General features: G+C 36.3%; 2 protein-coding genes across 2 annotated transcripts in view; both read left to right on the forward strand.

The window, feature by feature from the left end:
* AHCTF1 (AT-hook containing transcription factor 1) overlaps nucleotides 1-5,669 on the forward strand; it is a 72,542-nt gene extending 66,873 nt beyond the window's left edge. Inside the window, exons 34-36 of the mRNA XM_033099403.1 lie at nucleotides 3,149-3,282; nucleotides 4,361-4,442; nucleotides 5,495-5,669. Of these exons, the coding sequence (XP_032955294.1) occupies nucleotides 3,149-3,282; nucleotides 4,361-4,442; nucleotides 5,495-5,535 (257 nt within the window). The 3' untranslated portion in view covers nucleotides 5,536-5,669. The remainder of the gene's footprint in view (nucleotides 1-3,148; nucleotides 3,283-4,360; nucleotides 4,443-5,494) is intronic.
* Nucleotides 5,670-5,693: 24 nt separating this feature from the next.
* LOC117018462 (kinesin-like protein KIF28P) overlaps nucleotides 5,694-22,132 on the forward strand; it is a 55,949-nt gene continuing 39,510 nt past the window's right edge. The window contains exons 1-2 of the mRNA XM_033099404.1: nucleotides 5,694-6,991; nucleotides 12,444-12,638. Of these exons, the coding sequence (XP_032955295.1) occupies nucleotides 6,905-6,991; nucleotides 12,444-12,638 (282 nt within the window). The 5' untranslated portion in view covers nucleotides 5,694-6,904. The remainder of the gene's footprint in view (nucleotides 6,992-12,443; nucleotides 12,639-22,132) is intronic.

Consider the following 22,132-nt stretch of genomic DNA (forward strand, 5'->3'; position numbering starts at 1 on the left):
CACTGTGCAAAAACCTCTTTAAATATTTGCATTTTTGATAAATGATACTGCTTCCCACGCCACTTATTTCATGAGCATTTTCAGATACCTTTAAATAGTCTCAGAACCCTGGGTGTGCATGGTATTTATATTGTTTTTGTTTTGTCATACATTGATCGAGTCCATATGTGGCATTTCATTTCACTGATGTGCCACAGACTGCTTCAACATGCTCCTGTTTTCAGATTTTCTAATATTATAAATAGGCACCTTCTACAGTAAGAGATGAAATTAGAGATGAGAAATTTGGGCTGGGATCTCTTGTTTGTGCCACCCACCCAGAAAGTTATTTAGCCTTTTTGAATCTTGTTTTCTCATCTTTTCAATGAAGGTAATAATGCCTACCCTACAGGATTCTTGACAGTATTCATTACGTTAACGAAGCAGTTACCACCATAGGATGCAGTTTCCTTTCTCCTTTTTCCCTGAGATTATAGTTTCTTCATTCTCCTTTGTGCCTATTTAAATTGTATTTTTATTTTATTCATATATATATATTTTTTTTTAATTGGGGAATATTGGGGGAACAGAGTGTTTTTCCAGGATGCCAAGTTGTTGTTTTTCCATCTAATTGTGGAGGGCGCAGCTCAGCTCCAAGTCAAGTTGTTTTCAATCTAGTTGTGGAGGGTGCAGCTCACTGGGCCATGTGGGACTCGAACCGGCGACCTTGGTGTTATGAGTACCGCACTCTAACCACTGAACCATCTGGCCACCCTAAATTGTATTTTTAAAGCTCCTTTAAGGAGGTGTTGGCAATACAGAGATGAGTGGATGCAGAAAGATTAGAAATTAATGTAGATCACATTAGACAGTTAGGGGCTGTCCTCTAATTGAAACTTGTTAAAGGAATAGCTATCTTAGAATTTTATTTAGATGTGTTTTATAGCTAAAAAGAATGTGAAACTTGACTCTCCCCCCCTCTTCCGCCTCCCCCTCCCCACTCCGGTTCAAGCCATTGTTTCTCAGTCTAGTTGTGTAGGACACAGCTCCCTGGCCCATGCTGGTATTTATGAGCCTTGCGGGGGGGGGGGGGGGGCCAGCTGAGACAGTTGTTCACCAGTCGTCTGTCGCTGGCTGCCAGCCGCTCCTGGCAGCACACCGTACCCGCAGCAGCACACAGCAGCCCACAGCAGCCCAGCTCCAGGGAGAGCAGTTGTTCACAATCTTAGCTGTAGAGGGCGCTGCTCACTGGCCCATGTGGGAATCAAACTGGCAACCTCGGCAGCGTTAGGAGCACAGCGCTCCAACCACCTGAGCCACCGGGCTGGCCCGAAACTTGACATTTTAATAGATTTCTTTCATTTCCATTCCTCATCAGCAGATAATTAAAGGCCTGTAATGCCTGAGGCTATACATTCATCAATTCATTTGATTCTCACTGCAACCCAGTTAGGTATAGGTACTATTACTTCCTTCTTTTCACATTGAGGAAATTGAAGGTCACTGAGACTGAGCAGCTCTGTCACCTGGGTAATAAGTAGTGGTGTCCTGGAGCCAACTCCTGCTGGCTGGGGAGAGCCAGTTTTTAAAATGTTCAGGAATTTGTCGAGCCTGCCATGGTGGGAGCATTTATACCACAGAGATCAGCAAATGCTATAAATCAGAGCTGCTCTTTGTTTTTCCCGGAAAGCTGTTTACCAGTACATTACTGGGTTTGAACCTGGGTCTTTTGAACTCCTTAGCCCTTAAGTCACAAGGCCCTCAAAACTTAGACTCAGGAAAGTTACAAGAGATGGATGAGGAAGTTAACATACAAAGAAATATAATAAAGTCTCGTCTGGCTCATAGAAGCATATGGAAGGAATGGCAGGTGCCGAACATGTTTGCACTTGATAGTATATTTTTATATTTCCTTACTTATTCCTTTGAAGTTGAGGGGAAAATCATAGGTGAAGAATATGAGGTAGTCTGAAAAGCCAAAGAAGCTGTTACTCCAGCTAGCCTCAAAAGAGAAAAATAGAATGTATCATTTTCATAGATAGAATATTGATGTTTCCTTTTGACACCAAAAGTGGGAAATTACCACCAGTAACCCCAGCCATTTCTGCCACTTATCGTCTGGGAGTAGAGATGACTTCTGACCTCGTGCCTGTTTTTCCTTTTGTTAAGAATCATATGCTTTACAAGCAGAATTTGACATCTTGATTGTCCCATTAGGCAAAGTAAAATTGAACTATAATTTGATCATTTCAAAGATTTGTTAATTCTTGAAATATAACAAAGGCAAACATCTATAAAGCACTTACCGTATGCCATACAGTGTTCTTGATCCTTCACAATAACTTTATAATGCTAGTATTAATCTCATCTCATAGAAACTGAGGCACAGAAAGATCTCAGTAACTTACCTTTGGTCCCACAGCTGGTAAATCCAGGAGCTGAGATTTCATCTCTGGCAGACTGGTTCAGCCACACCATTGCTAATCACTGTTAATATGGAAACCTTAGGGTAACAAAACAGAAAAATCTGAGATCAAGTCTATGATCAGTGTTTTAATTACATATTTTAAATCAATTCTTAAATCATTTTTATTTGTGGAATAGCTTCCTGTCATCTTCTCTTTCTATATTATTATTTTTCTCTACTGTTTCCTTTTTATAACGTGGACTTTGTATTCCCTTTGACTGGAACAACTAACTCAGACTGAGCTGGCAAGGAAAGAGGGTTTGAGTCTCTTCGTTGTAAATTAAATTGTTTTTGTAAATAAAAATTTCATCTCTGGAACAGTAGGAATTAGGAAGCAAACTAGGTCAGATTATATATGAGATTGATGTTTTCCTTCCTCAGAATGTTTCAGGAACAATGAAGATCGAAACTAGTGTAATACTATTTTAAGTCTTATTTTGATACTTTAGTCTTTAGTTTGCAGCATTAACTATTGCTGAACATTTGGTTTAATTACCCAAATGATGTTGGGATTTGGGGGATTTTTCCTGTCATTTCTCTCAGTGGAGATACCATGTTATGATGTTAGTGTTTTCTATGTCTTGGGATTGTTTATATCTTTCTAATGCAAGCTTTTGCTTCAAGCTTTTAAAAAATACACATGTATTTGTAAATTGATATAGACAGTGTTTTGTTTTGTTTTTTTTTTCCACCTTTCTTTAGCTAAAAAAATAGAGGCTTCTGAACAGCTGAAAGAATTGGTTTCAGATTTATCTTCTCAATTAGTAGTCTCACCTCCTGCTTTAAGGACCAGGCGGAAAAACATATCTAATACTCCCAAACTTGTAGATGAACTGGTAAGAAATGCATGATTTTATTTGTATGCTGATTTAAATATGCTTTTTTTTTTTAAAGCAATGTTTCTATTTAAACTTCTTTAAAAAGAGCAGACATTTATATTATAACAGCCCAAAGTTGCCTTGTGTACACTTTTGGGACCCTACATTTGGGACAGTTACTGATGGCATATTACTGGCAGCTGCAGTTTATATTACTTGCTGGGGGATAGGTTTTTACATTGTATTCCATCAGAATTATCTGGATGTGTTTATTAAAAATGCAGGTCTCTGAACCCCTTGAATATCATCCACAGGCCACACTTGGAGAGACAATGTTTCAGAGTTGATTCCATCACCTAATTGCACATAACCCTTAAATAAAAATAGTTGGGGATTGAGTATGAGACCCTTACATTTACCAACCTTAATTCATAAGCATTACTTGAATTATCTGCCATTAGCCAGTTACTATGCAAGGATAAAGACTTACAGAAAAACGATTCAGGCAAATGCCTTGCCTTTCAGGAGCTCAGTTTAACTGAAGAGGCAAAAACACTTACTTTGTAACATGATAAGAATCATTTATACCCAAATAGCCCTACAGACAGAAGGTAAAGGAGACAGGACTTCCTGGCAGAGAAAACAGCAGATGCAAAGGCACAAAAGCATGACAACTCAAGGTGGTGGGGGGGTGGAGGGTGGCAGGGGGTGCTGTTCACACATTAGCAAATATCCAGGTGCATTTTTTAAGTTGTTTCTATGACAAATGAATTCTGGTGAGGAAAAAAAAGTCTCTCAAGACCTAATTCTTAGGAGATGAGAGCCTGGATTTGGACAGACACAGTGGGAACAAAGGGCAGTGGACAATGGAAACATTAAAAAAAAAACAATGGAACTGACAAGACGGGGATGAGTTGAATGTGTGAGGATGAGGGTCTTCAGGACCAAGGTTCCTACTAAAAAAGGGTCCATTTGAGACTTGTTGAGTTTGAATTCGTTAGCACTGTTTGGCTCTATTCCTTGACTCAGAATAGAACTTTTTAGATTTCTAATGTTTCATGACTTAATATTTATCTTTTTAAATTTTAACTCATAGGAAGATAATTCTCAATCAATAAAAACTGTGGGAAAGCAAAAAGTGAAAAGAATCAAGACTGAAAAACAAAACAAGCAAGCAAGTATGACTTTTTCTGTGGAGTAATTTTTGTATAATTTTGTTTCTTAAAATTAGATTTGAGGAGTATTTGAAAGAAATTGTTAAATAGCTCATTAGAAATGGGTAATACTTAGAGGAATTTATAAGCACTGGCTCCTTGTAATTGTTAGATTTCACTGTGGAAGATGGATTTCTCTCTAGTATGAAAGCCTATTCATCCTATTGAAAGAAGGGTAGTGGGGTGGGAATAGTTTAGTACCCAGTGAATCTGTTTTTGCAGTGGGTAGGGGGGGAGAATGGGATGTTTTACCTTTTCCTTAGTAAAGGTAGATGACTATTAGTAAAAAATAATTATAAACTAAAAAATTCTGTGATTATTTCATTAATAGAAATAAAACTTCATCTCTGGGGATATTACTCCATTTCAGATATATTTGTTACATAGTATTTTATTCATACTGTGCTTAGGTGATGTTCAGTTTCATAAAAGTAATCCATTTTATCTTACTTTAAAAACTAATTTCATGAGACTTTTGACTGTAACTAATAATACTATTTATACATCAGTTGGCCTTGAATGTATGTGAAGAATTACATTCAAAATATATACATACAAATGTATACATTACAAAAACATATACATAATTGCTAATTTCTGTTGTTTGAGAATTGCCATTTCTCCTACCCGCATGGCCTTGCTGGACTCTCATTCCATGGACTGACTACTGGTACTTGGCCAGTCCCCGTAACCCAGCAGTATTTATTAATACATAGGAAACATTTTTTAAAAATTCAGCAGTGATTGTTTTTGAATATCTAAATCAAAAAGGGAAATTTCTGTCAAGTGAAACCTTATCTCTGCCTCTAATTAGCTTAAAATAATTAGTGAAGCTTTAAAGTCATAAACTAATTAGGCACATGCACAGTGTACCAAAGTGCGAGAGAACTTTTATAGAAGTTATTTTATGAAATGAAAGCACTAGGAAAGGGTGATCCCTGAAGTTTCTTTCAGCATATTGGGAAGCCAGTTATAGTTTATATGTTTATTCTTACTTTCATTACATCTTTTTTCAGAAACACAGAAAAAGAAAGTTCTTGGTCACCTCCTCCAGTAGAAATTAAGCTGATTTCACCCTTGGCAAGCCCAATTGATGGAGTAAAGAGCAAGCCAAGAAAAACTGCAGAAGTAACAGCAAAAGCTATTGGAAGGAACAGAAAGAAACTGTCTTCCTTTCCAAAACAAGTTTTGCGCAGAAAAATGCTGTAATTTGTTTCAAGTTTTTAATATACACCTATTTGTAAAGTCATCAGAATTGTGTGGATTATTAAAAATCATCTAATTTGGAAAATAATTTATATAAATTATTGTAAATTTTTGTAAACAGGTCTTCAGTAAGTAAAGCAATTCCATATAGAGTGTGATTCTTTTAGTCAAGGCAGTTTTTTCTATTTTATATTAAAATTTCATACATTTATATAATATGTAAATATGGCTTATTATTGGAATGTTAAATAAAGTGTATACTTCACAGTAGTTTGTGTCTGTTAGATTTTTGAGAGGGGAATTTCTGTTTTAATAATTTTACATACTAGTAGGCATTAGTCCCATTTTCTTTCTCTAGTTAAAAGTATTAGACCAATCTTAAAATGAGGATGATTGAACTGTTACTTTTTTTAAGTTGCTATTTTATAATTTATGCACTTTGCTTCTGTGATTAATTTTGTTTTGTTTTAGGGGGGCGGTGGCTGTTACTATGTTGAAATTATGGGCATGTAATTTTGCCACTTTTTTGTAGTTGAACAAATTTTGTGTATTCTACCTCAAATGAGTAATTTTTCAAGTAATGCATTGGTTAAATGTAATGTTGGCATTTCTTGTTCAGCAAGCTTAAAGGCTACTTATCTTTAAAGTCTCTTAATTATTCAGAGACTAATTATCCAGGTTAGATTGACCGGTTCACTGCTCACTAGCAACCTCTGAAAGGGGTTAGAGAAGGAAGGGAAATGTAAACCAAATCTGTTTCATGAATATTTGGTGCACTTTGTGCCTAACGTTGAGAGATTGAGAAGTCTGAACAAATTTTATAAATTTTATAAATATATCTTTGAAGGAGCTTGCTACTGAATCACAGAAATCCCTTAATATTCAGGTTTTAAAACTGACAAATTCTCATAGGACCTCAGGCACAGACTATTGGATGGAAAAGTGTGTGAGTAGATGTGGAAAAAGGAAAAGAAAAAATAATCAACACTGTTCTCTGCAGTATGACTGTGCAATTAAGTGGTGATACTTGGTGTAGTCGATAAAATTCATCAATAAATAAGTGTGGTCAAATAATTTATAACAGGTAATTGATAGTGTGTAATGAATGGAACATTAAGAATTGATTATCTAGAAACACTGCTTTTGTTTGCTAAACTTGTAATGTTTCAGTGTGAAGCACAAGCAGTGTACTTTCTACATTAGTTTTCTACCAGATAACTATGAATAATGATGGGAAAGTGATGAAAATGCCTACGCCAAGTATTGAGAGTGTGAAAGTAGCAGTACGAGTGCGGCCTTTTAGTCAGGTTAGTGATAAATGTTACATTGCCTTGTTGAAAATTTGACTATGACTTTCATTTTAATTTTTTAATGATAGTTACCAAACTTGTATGTAAGCTGCTTGTCATTTATGGAATATTAAACTTATTTAAATGAACTTGTTAAATGAGTAACTTAAAGATCTAAACATAACTCAGTAAACAGTTTCATTCTTCGCACAAGTAGTATAATAAACTGACAAGAGAAATACCCTGTCAAGTTAATAATTTTTTTAAGCCGATGCAGTTTGGTGAATAAAGGCATGTGGTATCTATTTTTAATAAATGCATTTTTCCCCTCAAGAGCAGATCATAAGCAAACAAATTGCCAATTCTGAATGAACTGTTTGAAATGCATTTATGTATAAATGTATTTGTGTAACTTTTTACAAAAACACTGGTCATTAAATTGTGTTGCTACAACATTTTAGGATAAAATATGGATTAAACTCATTCTTGGACTTGTAGCAATTGTTACTGATTATGAATACATTAGTTAAAATTTAAGATAATTCTGAACCATTGACCCATTCAGCAAATTTTTGACCATGTGCTATGGATCAAATGATGTGCTAGAAACAAAGGATCTAAAGGAAAATCCTTTGTTCTCCTCCAGTTTCCAGTAAGTGAGTAACTTATTTATAGTAAGTAACTTATTTATCTTATGTAAGTAACTTATAGTAGTGTATCCCCTAGCGCTAAGGTAGATAATCTTGACACCCAGAGGAAGATGAGATCTAGTTCTTCTAGTTCTGCTTGGACAGATCTGGACAACTTCCTGGGATAGTAAAGTTTGGATAAGGGTATGCTAGACCAAACACCACGCCCGGGCTTTTTTGACAGTAACTGAATCTGAATGGGATACAATGAAATGACCTGATAAGAGGTCTTTCCCACTTGTACAACCTACTGCCTTTTCTCTTATCCGTCAATATTCAGTATTACTTTGCACATTTTCAGTTCATTATCAGTTCTGGCCTTTCCCTTAACATTCATTGACAGTGCGCAAAATATTTCAGCAAACAAGCAGATATATAATTAGATAATTATATAAATGTCAAAGAATTAATTTGTGATGAGTAAATTAAATGTTTTGGCCAAAAAAAGGAAAGACAACCTTTTTATAATCTAATCCTTCAACACACTGAAAGTAGCTATTCCAGGGGTTATTTTTCATTGACCTTAATATTGCTACAGTAACTAACTGCAAGTTTTAAACAGTAAGGATGTAGAAGTAGTTGCTAAAACAGTTACATATTTACACAGCCTTCAGGCCCTTCTGCAAACATTGCCTTTGTCTGCCACCACAGTTGATTAGCTTATACCTGAACAGTAGCAAGAAGGAAAGAGGATGAATTTAAGAGCTGATTTGAGGTTAGATGATTATGCCTCACATCTTAAGAACTAGAATACCTCCCAGGTGACCTGTATTCTGCCTACTTTCTAACTTCATAGCCAGTTTTCATTGTGGAATCAGAGAACTTTAAGACTCTTTGTTATAAGAGGCAGTACATTCTCAGAAGCCTTTGAAGTCAGATGAACTGGGGTTCAAACTTGACTATTTCACTTAGCCACTGTAGACTTGAGCAAGGGAAGTTTTAAGCTGAGCCTTGGTTTCCTTCTGTGTAAAATGAAGAGACCAGTACCCCACAGGGTTGCTGTTACGAGATGAATATATAAATCAGAGCACAGTGCCTGATACTCTTAATGCCGTTACAGTTTATTTTTTCATAATGTTTTAAATGGTTTGAGATAAAATCTACATTTTATACAATTCCCTCAAAGTGTACAATTCAGTGATTTTTAGTGTAGTTACAGATAGATGAAGCCACTGAGTTTTAGGATGTTATTATCACTTAAAAAATAATCTGTGCCCGTTAGCTATCATCCTTATACCGAGTCCTAAGCAACCATTGATCTCATCCCTGTCTCTGCGTATTTCCCTGCTCTGTGCATTTCATGTAACTGGAACCATAAAGAATGTAGTCTTGTGACTGGCTTCTTTTCCTTGGCATCATGTTTTCAAGGTCCATCCATGTTGAAGCGTGTGTCAAAACTTTTTGTGGCTGGATAATACTCCCGTTGTATTTAACCCTCAGTGAGTGGATGTTACAAATAATGCTGTTGGAAACATTTGTGTACAAGTTTTCGTGGGGACACATTTTCATCTCTTGGTTATATACTTAGGCATGGAATTGCTTATTCTCATGTGGTAACTTGATCTTCAACTGTCTGAGGAACGGACAGACTTCCCAAGCAGCTGTGGCCTTATAGTCACTCCCACCGGCAGTATGTGAGGGGTCCAATTTCTCCAACCCTAGCAAACACTGGACTTCATTGTAGCCATTCTGGTGTGAAGTATCCCAAGGCTTTGGTTTGCAACTCCCTGATGACTAGTGATGCCACCCATCTTTTCATGTGTATGTCTTCCTTGGAGAAACATCTATTCAGATCCTTTGTGAATTTTTAAATTGAATTATCTGTATATTTTGAGCTGTTCTTCACATATTCTGGATACAATCCCTTATTAGATGTAAGATTTGCAAAATTTCTCCCATTTCTTTGGGTTGTTTTTTTACTTTATTGATGGTGTACTTTGAAGCACAAGTTTTTAATTTTACTACTTGCTTTTGGAGTCATATCAAAGAATCCTGTGCCCAATTCAAGGACGTGAAGATTTACTGCTCTGCTTTCTTTTACATGTTAGCTCTTATATCTATGTCTTTCATCCACTCTGAGTTAATTTTTATATATCGGTATGAGGTAAGGGTCCAATTTTCCTCTTTTGCATGTGGCTATCGAGTTTCCCCAGCACTATTTCTTGCAAAGACTGTTCTTCCCCCATTTTAGCAGTCTTGTTGGAAAGCAGTTGACCATAGATGTCTGGGTTTATTTCTGGACTCTCAATTCTATTACGTTAATCTGTGTCGGTCATGCTAGTACCACACTCTTGGTCACTGTTGGTTTGTATTAAAGGTTGTGAAATCTGAAAGTGTGCATCCTGTTTTCTTCTTTTTCAAGATTGTTTTGGCTATTCTAGGTACATTGGAATTCCATATAGATTTTACAAATAGCTTGTCAATTTCAACAAAACAGTCAAGTGGGGTTCTGATAGAAATAGCAGTGAATTTGTACATCAGTTTACGGAGTATTACCATCTTAATGCAAAGTCTTCTGATCTATGAACAAGGGATGTTTTTCCAATTTTTAGATCTTTAGTTTCAACAATGTTTTGGAGTATTCAGAGTATGTTTTGCACTTTGTTAACTTTATTCTTAAGTGTTTCTTTTTGATGCTATTAGAAATGGAATAATTTTCTTTAGTTTCAGATTGTTCATTTGGAGTGAATAGAAGGAAGTACAATTGATTTTTGTGTATCAATCTTGTATCCTGCAACCTTACTGAACTCATTTATTCTAATAGTGTTTTAGTGGATTCCTGAGGACTTTCTGTATTCCAGATCATGGCATCTGCAAATAGAGATCATTTTACTTCTTCCTTCTCTATCTGGATGCCTTTTATTTTTCCAGCCTAATTGCCCTGGCTAGAACTTCCAATACCATATCGAATAGAACTGTCAAGAGTAAAAATCTTTGTCTTTTTCCTGATCTTAGACATTTAGTCTTGACCATTAAATGATATTAGTTATGGGTTTTTCATAGATGCCCTTTATCAGATTAAGTTTCATTCTAGTCCTAATTTAAGTGCTTTTATCATGACAGGGTGTCAGATTTTGTCAAATGCATTTTCTGCATCTATTGAGATGATAGGTAGTTTTTGGTTTTTAGTCTATTGATATATTACAGTAAATCATTTTAACGCATACCCAAGATGCATTTTAATCAGGTGTAGTAAGGTGAGAGACACAGAGACAGCTGCCTTACAATTCTCAAGAGAATGGAACTTGCCACACAGAGCCATAGGGGGAAATAACCACGGTCAGTCAGAAGGTATAAGGAGCCAAGAATGCCTGGTTCACTGTCTTATTTTGCTTTCTGCAGGAGGGAATGGACAAGGCATGCTAGGCAAGTTTGAGCTGGGTTATTTTACTAAAGTCTGTCCCTCCATCCCCACCCCCTACCCCTACTTCTGTTATTCCTCAGGAAGGCACAGCTTTAGAGGTGCCCCAGTCACCCCGGGATAACAGCGGTTTGGGTAAGGTGCCTCCTCTCTCAGCCACACCCAAGCTGTTAAACTGTACTGACTGAGTGCTGGCTGAAAGCTGTTTTTGACCGTGTCCAGGGGGCATAAATTGCTCTACAAATACATTCAATCAAACTGGTTCCTCTGGAAAGAACAGCTTCTGAGATCTGTTTGACATTTTTTCTGACCGCAGCGGGTTCCTGCCAGCCATCTTTTCCCCCAGTTCTTGCCCCACTGGAAGCCAGGGGGTCTGTAATTTAATCTGTATCGAATCTCTTCTGAGTTGCTTTTCATCACAAACTCCTCTGTTCTTGGGACTGCCATTCGGATTGAATTTCTCTAAGGGGGCAAATGAAGTCAATTCCATGGGAAGAGATGAGGTGCTACTCCCTCAGGCAAGATCTGTAAACCAGGGCTCAGGATTTGAGGGTGGGGACAATGGCAAGCTGCTCTGAGTGACATCCCTGCTCAGAAGCCCGCACTTGGTGAATATAGCACAGCAGCCGAGGTCCTCTCAGCCTGTCTTTCCTGGCATGGACCCTCAGGAGCAGGGAAGTGAGTGCCCAAGGATTCTGCAGTATGGCTCTTCTACAAGTGCGAACTGGGTAGAAGAAGAAACCTCCATTTCTCATCCACTCTCTCCCAGGACTTAGCCTCAGCAACAGGTAGATGGGGGCAGGATGAGAAAAGCTGACGTCCTGCTCCTCCCGGGAAGAAAGCCCTCCAGCTGGGATCTGGGGAGAGGGGGAGCCCTGTGCTCTGGGCTCTGAGTCTGGAGTAGATTCCACTTTGCTGAGCTGGTGGTAGGAGAGGGACAAAATGGTCTTGCTTCTAATACTACAGACTCTTGCTTCTTACTGAATTTTGATCGATTTTCTTGAATAAATGTTTCTTTATTGGCTGTTTGCCCTTAGGACAATTTTCAGAGGCTTTAAATGGTTGCTTTTCATGAATAATTTTCACAGGTTCACTGGGGAGTGGGACAGGAGCTCCTTACATTATCATACTAGAAGTGGATTTCTCTGCTGCTAAAGTTATTGCTGTTAGTATAGTTGGGCATTAGATGGGCTGTTTCAGAAAGTTATGAGTAGAGAAAAGCCTTTCAAAAATTCTGAGGGAATAGAAGAGCAACTGCTTTTCATAACAGCTGCTAGAATTATATAAGTAGAGAACAGAAAGAATGAAGGGTACATTCCTGGCTTAATTTCTTGCTAGGTATAAAGACTTGCAAAACAGTTAACTTAGATGACAAAGAAAAGGTATAAAAATTGATCCCGATTTTGTAATTTGACTATAGCGAGAGAAGAATTCTGGGAGCAAATGTGTGATTTCCATGCATTCAAGGACCACCACCACTATACAAGACCCTAAGAATCCAGAACATATGAAGACATTTACATTTGACCTGGCATATTGGTCTCACGACGGATTTCAAGTGGATCAAGATGGTGTGTTTATTTCCGCTGATCCTAATAGTATATTTGCAAGCCAGGTAAATTGCTTTAAAACGCAACTTGAGGTTTTTGGGTTTTTTTTTAATGAAGTATTAACGGTATAACAGAACAATAATTTTTTATGCAAGCATGCTACAATATATGCTTCCATTTTGAGAGTTTGATTTTAAATTTATTTTTCATAACATGAGATTCAAAAGTGCAGCTGTTGCCTACATAATTTGGGGGCATTCAAAACGGTTGATTTCCAAATATATTGACATATTTTGAAACAGGAATGTCAGTCAAGTCAATTGTATTTTGCCTCTCTGAGATAAGCAAAATAAGCAAAACTTGTAAGGACCTCAGCGTTTGAAAACTTTTATCAAATATTTATCATGTGCCATGCACTATTCCACCTTCAAGTTGCTGTTTCACATGGGGAGACAGGCACATAAATGCATTAAAATGTTACAGGTTCTGTGATTAAGAATACAGATGGGATACAATGGGGTATAGAGGAGATGTGGTCATTTCAATCTGGACAGAGCTCATTAAGCTTCTTGGATCTGTGTGTTTATAGTTTCTGTCCAATCTGGAGAAATTTCAGCCATCATTTCTTTAAGTCTTTTTTTGTCCTCCTTATTCCTTCTGTGACTCTAGTTACGTGTATGTGTGAGATTGTCCCATAGGTCAGTGAGGCCCCGTTCACTTCAACCCAAATTTTTCTCTGTTCTGTCTGCCTACTCATCTTCCACAACTCAGCCCAAAGAGTATAACCTTTATTAAACCATCCCTAAAAATACCCTCTGTCAAATAGTTTTTACTTCACAAACTCACTGAAAGGATTCTATGGACCCTGGAATGCACCATTGCACTAGAGCAATTAATAATGATAATAATAATAAAATCAAACAGAAGCAGAACTAATGAGTCAATTGTGGGGAAATGGAATTATGAAACAATCCAAAACGTGGCAGGAAGATAGCAAGATGGTAGACTTAATGCCAGCCATATCGATTACTATAGCAAATGTAAATAAACATGCCAATTAAAAGACAGAGATGATCAGATTTGATAGGAAAAGTAAGATCCAACTCTATCTGTTGACAGAAACCCAATTTAAATAGATACCTACCATGTAAGCACTAAGAAAAAGAAAGTTAGAGGCTATATTTACATCATACAAAGTAGGCTTTAGAACAAGGAATATTTCGTAATGCTAAAGTAATTAATTCATTAAGAAGACGTGCCATCCTAAATGGGCATGTACCCAATCACAGAACTTCAAAGTACATGAAGCAGAAACTGATAGAGATTGAATGAGAAATAGACCAATCTACAATTATTATTTCATCACTCCTCTGAGTAATAGAACAAAGAACAACAACAACAACAACAACAATCAGTAATATAGAAGACGAGTACTACACTATCAACCTAATTGACAATTCTAAAACAGCTCTGCTACCCCCACCCAACCACAGCACGACACATCCTTTTTCAAGTGAACAGGGAATTTTCATTATGATTGCCTATATTCCGGATCATAAAACTAGTCTCAACAAATGTTAAGATAACTGAAATCATACAAAGTATGTTCTCTGACCACATGGAATTAAACTAGAAAGAAATGAAAGATATTAGGAAAATCCACAAATATTTAGAAAATAACAGACTTCTAAATAATCCATAGATCAAGGAATAAACCATAAAGGGAAATTAGTAAATATTTTGAACTGAACGAAAATCAAAACATCTACCAAAATTTAGCAATGCAGCTAAAGCACGGCTTAGAGAAGTTTTGTAGCATTAACTGATTATATTAGAACAGAACAATCTCAAATCAACATTCTAGGCTTCTGTCTAACAATTTAGAAAAAGAAGAGCCAATTAAATACAAAATGAGCAGAGGAAGATATAAGAAAGATTAGAGCAGTAATTAATGTAAAACAGTAAAACATTAAAAAAAAAAAAGAGGAAAAAAAATTAATGAACCCAGAAGCTGGTTCTTTGAAAAGATGGATGAAATTGATAAATCTGTAGCCAAATGGATCAAGGAAAAAGACATAAATTACCAAGATGAGAAATGAAGGAGATATTACTGCAACTCTTAAACACATTTAAAAAGTAAAAGAGAATATTATGAACAACTTAATGCCAATAAATTCACCAAGACATAAAATGGACACAAACTACTTAAGTTCACACCAAAAGGGATAACTCAAGTAGCCCTATACCCATTAAAGAAATTGAATTTAGAGTTAAAAACCTCCCAGAGAAATCTCTAGGTCCAGATGCTTTTGCTATGAATTCTACCAGAGGAAGAAATGAGAACTCTCCAAAAAAAGAAAAGAAAGAAGGAAATCTTACAGATGATAGAAAAAGGAACATTCATTTTCTGAGGCCAGTACAAGAAAGCTAGCCAAAGATATCACAAAAACACTACAGGCCAATTATCCTTCATGAACATAGACACAAAAATTATTAACAAAATTTTAACAAATAGAATTAAATAATATACTTATAAAGTAATACATCACTATTAAATGGGCCATTTCCTGGGTATGTAAGATTGGCTTAACATTTGAATAACAATGTAATTCATCATATGAATAGAATACAGAAGGAAAAAAATATATGATCAGATGCCAAAAAAAAAATATTTGACAGAATTCAACATCCAATCATAATTAAAACTCTCAGCAAACTGGAAATGGGAGGGAGCTTCCTAGAAATAGAACTTCCCTGAAATACATAGGTAACATCACATTTGATGGTGAAACACTGAATGCTTTCCCCTAAGACTGGGGATAGGGCAAGGAAGTCCAATCTCATCATTTCTACACATTTATTGCAGGTCCTAACCGGGGCAATAAGGCAATTAGTAGGAAATAAGTGATATAAGTGTAGATAAAAATGTCAAACTATGTGCACGTTACACGATTACCTATGCAAAAACTGTAAGGAATTGACAATGATGCAGAATAACATTTTACAAAACTCAACATCCATTTATGACAAACGCTCTCAACAAAATGGATCTAGGAAAGTACCTCCACATAATAAAGTCCATATATGATAAACCCTCAGCTAGTATCATAGTTAACTGTGAAAAACTGAAATCTTTTCCTATAAGGTCAGGAACAAGAGAAGGGCGCCCACACTTATTCAACCTAGTAGTGGAGCAATCAAGCAAGAAAAAGAAATAAAAGGCATTCAAATTGGAAAGAAGTAAAGCTGTAACTATTTGCAGATGCATGATTGTATATAGAGAAAACCCTAAAGGTACCACCAAAAAAAATAAAATCAGAAATAATAAACACAGTAAAGTTGCAGAGTACAAAATCAATATACAAATATCTGTTGTGTTTCTATACACTAACAATGAAAAATCAAAAGAGTGAAATTAGGAAAACAATCACATTTATAACTGCAACAACCACAACAAAAAAATACCTAGCAATAGATTTAACCAAGGAGGTAAAAGACCTATGCACTGAAAACTGTAAGCATTGTTAAAAGAAATTGAAGGGCAGCCGGTTAGCTCAGTTGGTTAGAGCACAGTGCTCTTAACAACAAGGTTGCCGGTTCACTACATGGGCCACTGTGAGCTGCGCCCTCCACAACTAGACCGAAACAACTACTTGACTTGGAGCTGACGGGTCCTGGAAAAACACACTTCAAATAAATAAAAGTTTAAAAAAAAATACATTGAAGAAGACACAAAGAAATAGAAAGATATTCAGTGCTCATGAATTGGAAGAATTAACATTTTTTAAATATCCAGATTACCTAAAGCAATCTACAGATTTAATGCAATCCCTATCAAAATCTCAACAGCATTTTTCACAGAAATAGACCAACCAAAACCCTAAAATTTTTTTGGAAATACCATGTTTCCCTGAAAGTAAGACTGGGTCTTATATTAATTTTTGCTTCATTAGGGCTTATTTTCAGGGAATGTCTTATTTTTTCATGTACAACAATCTACATTTATTCAATTACAGTCATGTCATCTTCTGGAACATCATCATAAGGAACTAAATGTGTCCATCTGGCTGAGGTCTTAACTGGGGCTTATTTTCAGGGTAGGTCTTGTTTTTGGGGAAACACGGTACATAAGACCCCCACTAGCCAAAGCACCCTGAGAAAAAAAGAACAAAGCTAGAGGGATCACGTTCCCTGGATTCAAATTATATTTCAAAGCTATAGTAACCAAAACAGTATGGTACCAGCAGAAATACACACAGAACAGAATCAAGAGCCCAGAAATAAACATATATGGACAACTAAATTATGACAAGGGAGCCAAGAACATACAATGGAGAAAGAAAATCTCTTCAATAAATGGTGCTGGGAAAATTGAACCACCACATGCAAAAGAATGAAACTAGACTAATATCTTACACCATACAGGAAAATTATTTCAAAACAGATTCAAGACTTGAATGTGAGACCTGAAATCATGAACTACATAGAAGAAAATATAGGTGGTAAGCTCCTTGACATCCTTTTTAGTGATGTGTTTGTGGATTCAACTCCAATAGTAAGGGAAACAAAATAAAAAAGAAAGAAATGGGACTACATCAAACTAAAAGGTTTCTGCACAGCAAAGGAAACTATCAACAAAGTGAAAAGGCAACCGACTGAATGGGAATAGATTTCTGTAAATCATACATTTGATACAGGCTTGATACACAAAATATATAAAGAACCCATGCATCTGAATAACAACAACAAAAAATGATTGAAAAATGGGCAGAGGATCTGAGTAGACATTTTTCCAAAGAAGACATAAAGGTGGCCAGCAGGCACTTGAAAAGGAGTTCAACATCACTAATTATTAGGGAAATGCAAATCAAGCCCACATGAGCTATCATGTCGCACCTGCTAGAATGGGTGTCATTAAAAAGACAAGAAACAACAAGTGTTGGAGAGAATGGGAAGAAAAGGAAACCCCTGAGCACTGGTGGTTGGCATGTAAATTAGTACAGCTACTATGGAAAACAGTATGGAGATTCCTCAAAAAAAAATTAAGAATAGAACTACCATATGGTCTAGCTACTGCTCTTATGGGTATCTATCTCAATAATACAAAAAACACTAGTTCAAAAAGATACATGCACCCTTATGTTCATTGCCGCATTACTTACAATAGCCAAGAAATGGAAACGACCTAAGTGTCTAGCAAAAGATGAATGGATAAAGATGAGACACACACACACACACACACACACACACACACACACACACACACACAGAGGAATACTATTCAGTCATAAAAAAGGTGAAATCCTTCCATTTGTGACAACATGGATCAACCTTGAGGGTATTACACTAAGTGAAATAAGTCAGGTGAAAAAAGACATACTGTATGATACCACTCATATGTGGAATGTAAAACAAAAACAATAAAACAAATGAACAAACAAAACAAACTTACAGGCAGACAACAGATTGGTGGTTACCAGAGTGGGGTCAACTGTATGGTGATGGGTAGAAACTAGACTTTTTGGTGAACATGATACAGTACCTACTGATGTCAATTTATAATGTTGTGCACATGAGACATAAATGTTCTAGACCAGGGGTGTCCAAACTGCGGCCTGTGGGCCAATTGCGGCCCGCAATCCATTTTTAATTGGCCCACAGCAAATTCCAAAAATATATTTAGTTTACTTAAATAAACCAGGTGAGGCAATACGTACTTCACCTCAAGTGAGTGGCCCAGCTGTTTGTGTATTTTACCATATATGGCCCTTGGTAAAAAAGTTGGAAAAAGTTTGGACACCCCTGTTCTAGACCAATGCTACCTCAATAAAAAGTAAATGTTTTAAAAAGCTACTACAGTTAATAATTGTGTTTAGCAAGGTCAACACTCAAAAATCAATAGTATTTCTCTATCTAGCAGTGAAAAACTTAAAATTGAAATTTTAAAATATTTACAATATCAAAAGCATGACATACTTTAAGGATAAAATTTTTAAAATATGTGCACAAGCTGTACACTATAATACATTACTGAAAGGAAGACTTAAATGAATCAGAAGACAATATTATTAAGAAGTAACAGATTTAAAGCAATCTCAATCACAATCCCAGCAGTAATTTTTTTGTAGAAATTGATACACTATTTCAGTAACTTACATGGAATTGTAAAGGACTTTGAAGAGCCAAAATTATTTAAAAGAGAATAAAGTTGAGTAACTGAAAACCCACAATAGAGCTACAGTAATCAAGAGAGGCTGGTATTGCCTTAAAAAAAAAAAAAAAAGATATACGAGTAGATCAAAGGAACAGAATATAGCGTCCAAAAATAGATCCTCATATATCTTCAATTGTTTTTTCTTAAAAAAAAAAAAAAAAGATGCTATATGGGGTTGAATCGTGTTCCCCCCAAATTTATATCCACCCAGAACCTAAGAATGTGACCTCATTTAGAAACTGGATATTTGCAGATGTCATTAGGTGAGATGAGGCCATACTGGATTAGAGTGGGCCCGAAATCCAGGTCTTGTAAGATGGGGGAGATCTGGACATCCAGACCCACAGGGGAAGGCCTTGTGACGAGGGAGGCCGAGATTGACATGAGGCAGCTATAAGCCAAGGAATGCCAAGGATTGCTGGGAGCCAGCAGAAGTTAGGAAGAGGCAAGAAAGGATTTTTCCCTGGAGACTTAAGAAAGACTGTGGCCTCTCCCACACCTTGATTTTGGACTTCTAGCCCCAGATCTGTGAAAGAAAAAATTTCTGTTGTTTTTAGTAACCTAGTTTGTGTAATTTGTTATGGCAGTCCTAGGAAACTAATATAGGTGACGAGGTGCTTCAAAATCAAACAGATGTCAAAATCAAACATTTGTCGGTGTGGCCGGATGGCTCAGTTGGTGAGAGTGCGCCAGCTCTTAACAGCAAGGTTGCCGGTTCAATTCCCACATGGGATGGTGGGCTGCACCCCCTGCAACTAAGATTGAAAACGGTGACTGGACTCGGAGCTGAGCTGTGCCCTCTACAAAACTAGAGTGAAGGACAACAAATGATGGGTCCTGGAAAAATACACTGTTCCCCAATTAAAAAAAAAAAAAAAAGACAAGACCATGCCATAATAGCATCTGAACACAAAATCTGAACATTAAAGTTAAACATTTGTCTTTCAACAAATGATGCTGGAGATATTACTGTGTTTCCCCGAAAATAAGACCTAGCCAGACAATCAGCTCTAATGTGTCTCTTGGAACAAAAATTAATGTAAGACCCAGTCTTATATTATATAATAAGACTCAGTCTTATAGTAAGACCAGGTCTTAATTTTTACTCCAAAAGACGCATTAGAGCTGATTGCCCAGCTAGGTCTTATTTTCGGGGAAACACAGTTATATCCATATGGAAAAATATAAGCTTCGATTCTTTCCTCACACTATATACAAAATGAACGCAAAATTTATCATACACCTAAAATTATAAAGCCTCTGAAAGAAAGAAGAAAAATGTCATGATATCAGATTTGGTAAAGATGTCTGATAGGACACAAACCATAAAAAAAAATATTTGATAAACGAGACACATTAAAAAATAAACAAAAACCTTTGCTCTTTGAGAGATACCAGTAAGAACATGAAAAGGCAAGCCACAAAGAAAAAAAATATATTTGTAAAATATATATCTGATAAAGTGTACAAAATATATAATGCATCCTTACAACTTAATATTTTTTAAAAAGTGTGTTTTTTAAATGGCAAAAGATTTGATCAGGTCTTCACCAAAGAAGACATATAAATTACCTAAAATCACTGAAAAAGTGTCCAATTTCATTAGGGAAATGCAAATTAGTACCACCATTAGGTAATACTACAAATTCCTGAGAATGACAAAAGTTAAAAACTGACGATACCAAGTGCTGACATGCACGTGGAACAACTGGAACCCTCACACAGTGCTCATGGTGATGGAAAAAGGCTCAGTAATTTCGGAAAACTGGCAGTTTCTTTAAAATTTAAGCACACGCTTAACCATACAATCCAGCAATACTAAGAGAAATAAAAATATATATCCTCAAAACACCTGTAGGCAAACATCCATAGCAAATTTATATACATTATAGTCCCAAACTAGAAACTCAAATGTCCATCAGACTTGTGAATGGATAATAAAGCTGTGTTATATTTACAAAACAGAATACAATTCAGCATAAAAGGAATTAATGAGTACATGCAACAACATGGATGAATCTCAAAGCGTTGGACTAAGTGCAAGAAGGCTCATACAAAAGACTACAAACTGTAATTTAATTCCACTTAAATGACAACTCTAGAGAACACAAAACTATAGTTATACAAAGTAAATCATTGGTGGGGAGGGGCTGAAGGGGGGAGGCAGAGACTGAGGGCACAGTGGCTGAAGGGAACTTTATGAAATGATTAAAAACTTTAAAAATCTTCACTGTAATGGTCATCACATGGCCACATACATATGTCAAAACTCATATATATATATGAAACTATACACTTTAATGAAGTTAAGGAATATTAATTTTACTTCAATAAACATAGTATTTTTCAAAAAGAATAAGATATCAAGGAATTAATTTAACCAAGGAGGTGAAAAACTTATACTCTGAAAACTATGACACTGATGAAAGAAACTGAAGAAAATACAAATAAATGGAAAGATATTTTATGCTCATGGATTGGAAGAATATTGTTAAAATGTCCATACTACCCAAAGAAATACAGTAAGTGTTCACTTAACATTGTTGTAGGTTCTTGGAAACTGGAATTTTATCTGAAGCAATGTATACCAAAACCAATTTTTCCAAAGGCTAATTCATACAAACAAGGGTTAAGTTCCTACAGCATATTTCTGGTCATAAAAACAGCACCAAACTTTTAAACAGTCAAAACACTTCTAACATTAAACATTGAAATAAATGTGAGCCACACATACATTTAAGAAAGATTAATAAAAACAAATCACATAATTATTTTCCAACCTGCTGACTCTCATTTAGGGTCACAGGTGGCTGGAGTCTCTCCAGGCAGCTCAGGGTACCAGGCAGGACCCACCCTGGACATCACACCCTCCCATGGCAGGGACACTCACACCCACACACATACTCACACTGGAACAATGTAGACACGCCAATTCACATCTTTGGAGTGTGGGAGGAACCTGGAGTCCCCAGGGAAAACCCACGCAGACGTGGGAAGAATGTGAAAACCCACGCAGACAGTGGCCCCTGATGGGAATCAATTTTTGTTTTTCTCATCAACATGATAACAAAATGACCTTGAATGAAACAACAGTGTTCGAGGATCTGTTGTATACAGATTCAATGCAATTGCTATCAAAAATTCAAATGACGTTTCTCACAAAAGTAGAATCAACAATCCTAAAATTTATTTGGAACCACAAAAGATCCTAAATAGCCAAAGCAATCTTGACTAAGAAAAACAAAGCTGGAAGCATCACACGTCCTGATTTCAAACTATATTACAAAGCTAAAGTAATCAAAACAGTATGATACTGGCATAAAAATGGCCACATAGTTCAATGGA

Source organism: Rhinolophus ferrumequinum, chromosome 27, assembly GCF_004115265.2.
Source record: "Rhinolophus ferrumequinum isolate MPI-CBG mRhiFer1 chromosome 27, mRhiFer1_v1.p, whole genome shotgun sequence".
Classification (NCBI taxonomy): domain Eukaryota; kingdom Metazoa; phylum Chordata; class Mammalia; order Chiroptera; family Rhinolophidae; genus Rhinolophus; species Rhinolophus ferrumequinum.